At 49.8% G+C, this 8165-nt stretch overlaps 1 protein-coding gene across 1 annotated transcript; it reads left to right on the forward strand.

The window, feature by feature from the left end:
- The first annotated feature begins 3195 nt into the window (after positions 1-3195).
- LOC119310116 (putative UPF0481 protein At3g02645) lies at positions 3196-4929 on the forward strand. Its single transcript, XM_037585957.1, has one exon. It carries the CDS (start codon positions 3196-3198, stop codon positions 4927-4929), a length of 1734 nt encoding a protein of 577 aa, XP_037441854.1.
- Positions 4930-8165: the final 3236 nt, after the last annotated feature.

The raw sequence follows: 8165 nt of genomic DNA on the forward strand, positions 1-8165 counted from the left end.
GCTCTGGCTCTTCTTCCTCTACATTTTGCTTTGTCTTACATCGATTGTTAAAAAAACTTTGTTGCATTTGGTCAGGCAATGGGAGCAGCAGCAGTGACTCTAGCTACGGCCAAAGCAGCATCGACTCTGGCTACAGCAAAAGCAGCAGTGAGGATGAGGAGGAATGGAGTGGGGAAGAAGAGGAGGAGAACTGGCATGACATCGCGATGGTGGTGGTTGCCGATGGCCACGCGATGGTGGTGGCTGACAATGGCCTCGCGATTGTGGCGACTGACTATGATCTAGCGGCGGTGGTGCCTGAAGATGGCCTCGCGATGGTGGTGGTGCCGGACGATGACCAAGCGATGGTGGTGGCGCCGACGATCCCACAGCTGAGGGACGACAGGACCACGCCAATTGTGGTAGAGGAGTACATCCCACTGCCTCGCCGCTCTAAGCGCATCAAGATGATGAAGGAGAAAAAGGAGGAGGAGTGGAGATCTTAAGAAAAGCTAGTCTTCTTCTAATTTGCAGAATGTTGGAAACTTGTTTTGGATATGTTGTCGGAAACCATTGTATGTTGGATATGTAGGTAGAAACTTGTACTCCCTCCGTTTCGATTTACTCGTCGTGGTTTTAGTTCAAATTTGAACTAAAACCACGACGACTATTGAACTAAAACCACGACAAGTAAATCAAAACGGAGGGAGTATGTTGGATACTTATTATTGGTATGCTTGTTGAAATTATTTTGCAATGTCTCTCTCTCTCTCTCTCTCTCTCTCTCTCTATATATATATATATATATATATATATATATATATATATATATATATATATATCTGTGAAATTTTGTCAAATTTAATGAATTTAAGAAAAACAGAAAAAACAGGGGTTATGCATCCACTTTGTCGTCCGCTGGCAGACATCAGAGGTATTTGCCGTCAGCCAGCAGACAGCAAAGCTGACATGTGGCAGCTACCTGTGCAACCTGGGTGCACCGGGATGGCCTATTTGGCAGCTTTGCCGTCAGCTGGCTGACGGCAAAGACCTTTGCATCTTTGCCGTCTGCCAGCTGACAGCAAAGCACGCCGTTAACCCCTTAAAGAGCCTAAGTTGTCACATACGCCTCCCAGGCTCTTTGTCATCTGCCAGCAGACGACAAAGGCCTTTGCATCTTTGTCGTCCGCCAGTAGACGACAAAGAGGGTTTTGCCATAGCTTATTCAGCCGGACCTGTTGCCGTCTGCTAGCTGACGACAAAGGCCTTTGCCGTCCGCCAGGCATGCCTTTGCCGTCAGCCATGGTGGACGGCAAAGTGCCTTATTCCTGTAGTGTATAAACGAATCATGAACATATTGCAACACCCTACAACGAGAACACCACACGCTTGCGCGACACGGAGGGCACCATGGGACATCACCCTATCAACATAAAACTCATATCAATCACACCATACTACAAATAACCTGTAGGACAAAAATAATCTACTCAAACATCATAGGATGGCGCGCGGCCATACATCATTGGATAATAATATATAGCATTAAGCACCATGTTCAAGTAGAGAATTATAGCAAAAATAAAGAGGTTACACCGATGCATAGAGGGGGAGAGAGTTGGTGCTGACGGCGGCCAAGTTGTTGGTGTAGATCATCGTCGCGATGGTTCCCTAGGCGGCACTCAAGCACCATCGGAAGAGAGGCGGAGAGAGCCCGCCTCCTTCTTCTTGCTTGGCCTCCCCCCTAGATGGGAGGAGAATTTCCCCTCTGGTCCATGGCGGCCATGGCTCCCGGAGGGCAGGAGCCCCTTCGAGATTGGGTCTCTCTCTCCGTGTGTGTTCCTCTTCTGTTTCGCATCTCTATTTCAAGTCGAATACCATTTTTTAGATATCTGGAGATCTGTAACTCCAATCAGGCTGAAATTTTAACACAATTTTTTTTCTCGATATGAACTTCCTTGCGGCCGAAGGACTCCAACCAATTTACGAGGTGGCTAGAAGGCAACCCCGCGCAACCTGGGTGGTGGTGGCGCCTTGATGCCTAGTGATGGTTGTGGGCCTCCGTTTGCGTTGATTTTTCCTCCCAAAAATTACATATATTCCAAAATAATTTTTCATAAAATTTTATCAGGCTTGGACTTCGTTTGATACAACTTTTCTGCGAAACAAAATACATGCAAAAAATAGGAACTGACGCTGAGCACTAGATCAATATGTTAGTCCCAAAACTAATATAAAATGTTGCCAAAAGTATATGAAAGTTGTAGAATATTGGCATGAAACAATAAAAAATACGACAGAGACATATCAGCAACTTTTCTCTACCCTCATGGATATGCAGTATTCTTGCTAGTGAGATGCGCAACTTCGCCTGTTGCCCCGGGCAACTGCCTAACAGACCATATGCAACTTTGCCTGTCGTCCTTGCCAACTAAAACTACACATCCATAAGTAGAAAGGAAAAGGAGTTGCACATCAACTACTACGCAGTTTGCTCGAACACCAGACTAAGTTGCCCATATCTTCGGTAGAGGTACGTAGGTGGGGCAGGGTGTGCCAGTGAAAACCCACAAGTATGAATGGGGTGCACATCGACTACTAGGTAGTTGACCTAGACAACAGACTAGTTAGACATCACAAAAAGTTGCTCTGCCGTGGCTAATCCTCATAGAAAGTTGGATCACGGGGTCTAACAAAATTGGTTTCGGAAAAAGTTGAACAATACTGTACTAAAGTTGCATCATGTAGTAATAGAGTTCACCATATAACACCAGAGTTGGCATAATTTTTTTTTTCAAAATATATATAAATAAGATCTAGTTTCAAAGAGCGAATTCCAACCATGAAAACATATCTGGATTCTAACATTCGATTGTCGAATTATGACCTTTTGAAAATTTGAAAATCCAGTTAAATGCAGCACATGTTGTGCTTGGGTGTCCTTCCTCATATACGTGGACCCAGGTCGCATGCAGCTTTGATCATTTGTACACATGCAGCCCCATCCCTCCTCATGCTCGCTTGTTGTCGTTTAGCTCGAGCACGCAGAATTACGGTTTTAGGATATATCTTAACTGCTACTCCTAGATGCCTAGATCCTTCTACGTATATATAGTAGTACCATTGCCATTGCCCAGGTAGCCACAGCAACCTCATACCTAGTGCACCGCGCGCGCGCACACACACACACGGTAGAGGTGAGCGACTGAACGAGCAATGGCCGCCTCCGATCAACAACAGCATGCCCGCAGCAACCGGCAAGGCTTTGTGGACGAGTCCCGGTGGGTGGAGCTGATCCGGCAGTCCCTCCGGGAGGTTCCCGGGGAGGAGGAGGACGACGGCATCCAGGTGTCCGTGTTCGACGTGCCGAAGCAGCTGCAGGTGCACAGGCCCGATGCCTACAGGCCGCAGTTCATTGCGCTGGGCCCCTACCACCACTGGCACCCTCACCTGTACGACATGGAGCGCTACAAGATCGACGCAGCCCGCCGCGTGCTCCGCGCGGCCGGCAGCAGCCTGGAGGACGTCGTCTCCAAGCTCGCGTGCCACGAGCGCCGGGTCCGCGCACACTACCACCGCCACCTCGACTTCCAAGACGGGACGCTCTCCCTCATGATGCTCGTGGACGGCGCTTTCCTGCTCGAGTTCCTCACCATCCACCACCACCACGCCGCCGCCAAGGCCAAGCCAGAGAGGGTCTCCGTCTCTAACTGGACGTCGAGGATGGCGCACCTCATCGACCTGGGCGGGAGCGGGCGGAAGTCCGCTCACGGCCTAATCCTCCGCGACATGCTCATGCTCGAGAACCAGATTCCGCTCTTCCTCCTCCGCGAGATCTTCCAGGCGACATGTCACTCTCAGTCCGTCGACGAGTCCACCACGCGGCTCACCTGCATGGTGACGGGCCTCATGAAGGAGCTCTGCCCGTTGAAGATGGAGGGCAACTTCCCGGAGAAGCAGATCGAGAGGGACATCGCAAAGCACGCGCACCTGCTCGAGCTGCTCTACCACCTGCTCGTGCCCAAGCCCAAGCCCTCTGAGAATGCCGCCCCGGCGTGGTCTGGCCCCGTCGAGGATGATATCGAGGAGCAGCGAGTGGACGGCGATGGCGGGCAAGAAGGCGAAGGCCCTTCCGTCGGCACCGGCAGCGAGTACGTCATGCAACTGCTCGCCACCATGCGGAGAGTCGCGTCGAGGCTCACGCTCAACGGAGGCCGCCTCGGCCACGTGATGAAGCCGATCGAGTTTGCTGCCAAGGCGCCGTGGAAGATGCTCACCGGCTTACCTGGCATCTCGGCCTTTTCCATGCCCGCGGACACCAGCGAGCAGGCGTCCACCATGAGCCAGGACGAGGAGATCGAGATCCCATCGGTCACCGAACTGGTTAGCAGCGGCGTCCGGTTTGCGCCGACCAACGGCAACCTGTCCACCATCACCTTCAACCGCAAGACGGCGACGCTCCACCTTCCGGCAGTGACCCTCGACTGCAACACCGAGGTGGTGCTCCGGAACCTGGTCGCCTACGAGTCGTCCGCCGCGTCGGGCCCGCTGGTGTTCACCCGATACACGGAGCTGATGAACGGCATCATTGACACCGACGACGACGTCACGCATCTCCGCAAGCGTGGCGTGGTGATCAACCGCATGAAGAAGAGCGACGGCGAGGCCGCCAAGCTGTGGAACGGCATGAGCCGCTCGGTGCAGCACTCCAAGGTGCTGGACCTGGATGCGGTCATCGACGACGTGAACCGCTACTACGGCCGGCGGTGGAGCGTCAAGGCGAAGCGGTTCATGCGCAAGTACGTGCTCAGCTCCTGGAAGATGCTCACCTTCCTCGCCACCATCTGCATGCTGCTGCTCACCACCTTGCAGGCCTTCTGCTCTGTCTACACGTGCTCTCGGTGGTTCGGTGACGTTGTTGTCGCGGCCACGCCGACACCGAGACAGTAGATCGGTATACGCGGCCACGCCGTGTCCGTGTGTATGCGAAAACATAGCATGATCATGCTGTTGTCTTGTTTGAACCTACGGTGTTTGGTTCCTTGCCGGCGAGTCCTCGTGCTTCGATCTCGGTGGTAGGGGCGGGAACAAGTTTAAGGTTTGGTGTCCGGTCATCGATGGCGAGACGATGATGTTGCCTTATGCCGGTGTCCAATAAGTCATCCTCGCCTCGTCCTAGTTTCGGATGTGTGTCCTCTAGAGGCATGTAGAGGATGGTGTGTCCCCCGATCTAGTTCTTCGGGTCTGGTTTTTACTTGTGTAGGTATGTCTCGCTAGTAGAAAACGGGATTTTCGTACGTTCTAGCTGGATCAAAGCAATAGTCCCCGTCGCATTACGAACCGGGATTAATGTGAGCATTAGTCCCGGTTCGAGCAGGTAGGACGCCGGACGAGGCTCGGCAGACATCAGTCCCGGTTTAAATAGGACCTTTGGTCCTGGTTGGAGACACCAACTGGGATTAAAAGGGGTTGCGGCAGGCGCGATACCCTTTAGTCCCGGTTCGTGTCTTCAACCGGGAATAAAGGTCTGTCTTCAGTCCCGACTTTAGACATCAACCGGGACTAAAAATTGCCTAAGGTGCGTGCTAGTTTATTTTCCCTTCCTATGCACAAGAGGTGCTCGATGAAATGCCTGAGAGCATGATGCCACTTGAGTTCACATAAAACAAACATGATATGAGATGCCCGAGCCACACTTAATCTTTCTCCTCTGTTCTACAAAGAGAAACTGCGAAAGTGAAAAGGAGAGGTTGAAGTTAGAGCGCATGTTATAGGATCACAAAAATTATTGTACCCAAATTGCGAAGATGATAAGAAAAAACTGGGTACCACACTGGAATTACTGCAATGGAAGACAAAGAATGATTTATCCGACAAGGGGTTTGAGAAGTTACTGAAAATAATGAATAAGAAGCTTCCAAAGGATAACGAATTGCCTGACAGTACCACTACTAGAATTAGCTTATTTGCCGTCTGCCAACTCTTTGCCGTCTGCTGGCTGGCGGAAAAAAAGGTCTTTGCCGTCAGCCACAGGAAAACGGACGGCAAAGAACTGGCTGATGGCAAACAAGGTCTTTGCCATCAGCCATCTCTTTGCCGTGCTGGCTGACGGCAAAGAGGTGGGTGGGTCCAGTTACTGTTTAACCTACTATAGCCCACCGGCCCCACCCCTTTGCCGTCCGACAGCGGCGACAATGAATCTTTACCGACCGTTGGCCGACGGCAAAGAGGCGGGTACGTTAACCGCCGTCCTGCGCCCCCCCCCGTCCTTTCTCTCTTCTCGCACTCTGTCGTTCCCTCCCCACCCACACCCGCGCCGCCGCCGTCGCCGACCCCGTCTGCCGTAGCCGGCTGATACGTCTCCAACGTATCTACTTTTCCAAACACTTTTGCCCTTGTTTTGGTCTCTAACTTGCATGATTTGAATGAAACTAAACCGGGCTGACGTTGTTTTCAGCAGAACTGCCATGGTGTTGTTTATTGTGCAGTAAACAAAAGTTCCCGGAATGACCTGAAAATCCACGGAGATAACTTTTGGAAAATATAAAAAATATTGGCGAAAGAATCAAGGCCTGGGGGCCCACACCCTGTCCACGAGGGTGGGGGCGCACCCTCCTCCCCTGGGCGCGCCCCCTGTCTCGTGGGCCCCCTGATGCTCCACCGGCCTCAACTCCAAGTCCATATATTCCGTTTCGCGGAGAAAAAAATCAGAGAGAAAGTTTCATCGCGTTTTACGACACGGAGCCGCCGCCAAGCCCTAATCTCTCTTAGGAGGGCTGATCTGAAGTCCGTTTCGGGCTCCGGAGAGGGGGATTCGTCGCCGTCGTCATCTTTTACCATCCTCCATCACCAACTTCATGATGCTCATCGTCGTGCGTGAGTAATTCCATCGTAGGATTGTTGGACGGTGATGGGTTGGATGAGATTTACCATGTAATCAAGTTAGTTTTGTTAGGGTTCGATCCCTAGTATCCACTATGTTCTGAGATTGATGTTGCTATGACTTTGCTATGCTTAATGCTTGTCACTAGGGCCCGAGTGCCATGATTTCAGATCTGAACCTATTATGTTTTCATGAATATATGTGAGTTCTCGATCCTATCTTGCAAGTCTATAGTCACCTATTGTGTGTTATGATCCGACAACCCCGAAGTGACAATAATTGGGATACTTCTCGGTGATGACCGTAGTTTGAGGAGTTCATGTATTCACTATGTGCTAATGCGTCCGGTTCTCTATTAAAAGGAGGCCTTAATATCCCTTAGTTTCCACTAGGACCCCGCTGCCATGAGAGGGTAGGATAAAAGATGTCATGCAAGTTCTTTTCCATAAGCACGTATGACTATATTCGGAATACATGCCTACATTACATTGATGAACTGGAGCTAGTTCTGTGTCACCCTATGTTATAGCTATTACATGAGGAATCGCATCTGACATAATTATCCATCACGAATCCAATGCCTACGAGCTTTTCACATATTGTGTTTTGCTTATTTACTTTTCCGTTACTACTGTTACAACTACTATAAAACTGCTATCTTTACTTTTACCACTGTTACCATTACTATCATACTACTTTGCTACTAAATACTTTACTGCAGATACTAAGTTATCCAGGTGTGGTTGAATTGACAACTCAACTTCTAATACTCAAGATAATTCTTTGGCTCCCCTTGTGTCGAATCAATAAATTTGGGTTGAATACTCTACCCTCGAAAGCTGTTGCGATCCCCTACACTTGTGGGTTATCAAGACTAATTTCTGGCACCATTGCCGGGTGCATAGCTCTATTATTTGAGTCATTTGGGATTTATATCTATTGATCACTATGAGGAACTTGAAAGACGAAAGAACAAAGATTTTTCCCTCAATTACGAGGGGAGGTAAGGAACTACCATCTAGCTCTTCACTAGATTCTCCTTCTGTTTTGAGTAAGCTTGCGACACCTAAACCTGCTACTGCTTTGAATTCTGATATGTCGCATGTTATTGATCATGCCACTTCTGCTATGCATGATACTTATGACGAAACTACTTCTGTGCATGATACTACTTTGCCATTAGGTGAATTTCTTGATGAACAACTTGCTAGGGTTAGAGAGAATGAAATTATTGAAGATGCTATTATTGATGATCGTGATGATGAAAGTTCTCCCCCTGATTATGAATTACCTATTGTTCCTG

This window comes from Triticum dicoccoides, chromosome 5B (assembly GCF_002162155.2).
Source record: "Triticum dicoccoides isolate Atlit2015 ecotype Zavitan chromosome 5B, WEW_v2.0, whole genome shotgun sequence".
Taxonomy (NCBI): domain Eukaryota; kingdom Viridiplantae; phylum Streptophyta; class Magnoliopsida; order Poales; family Poaceae; genus Triticum; species Triticum dicoccoides.

Coding starts and splice junctions, on each gene's coding strand:
- LOC119310116 (XM_037585957.1), top strand. CDS start 3,196: ATGGCCGCCTCCGATCAACAACAGCATGCCCGCAGCAACCGGCAAGGC.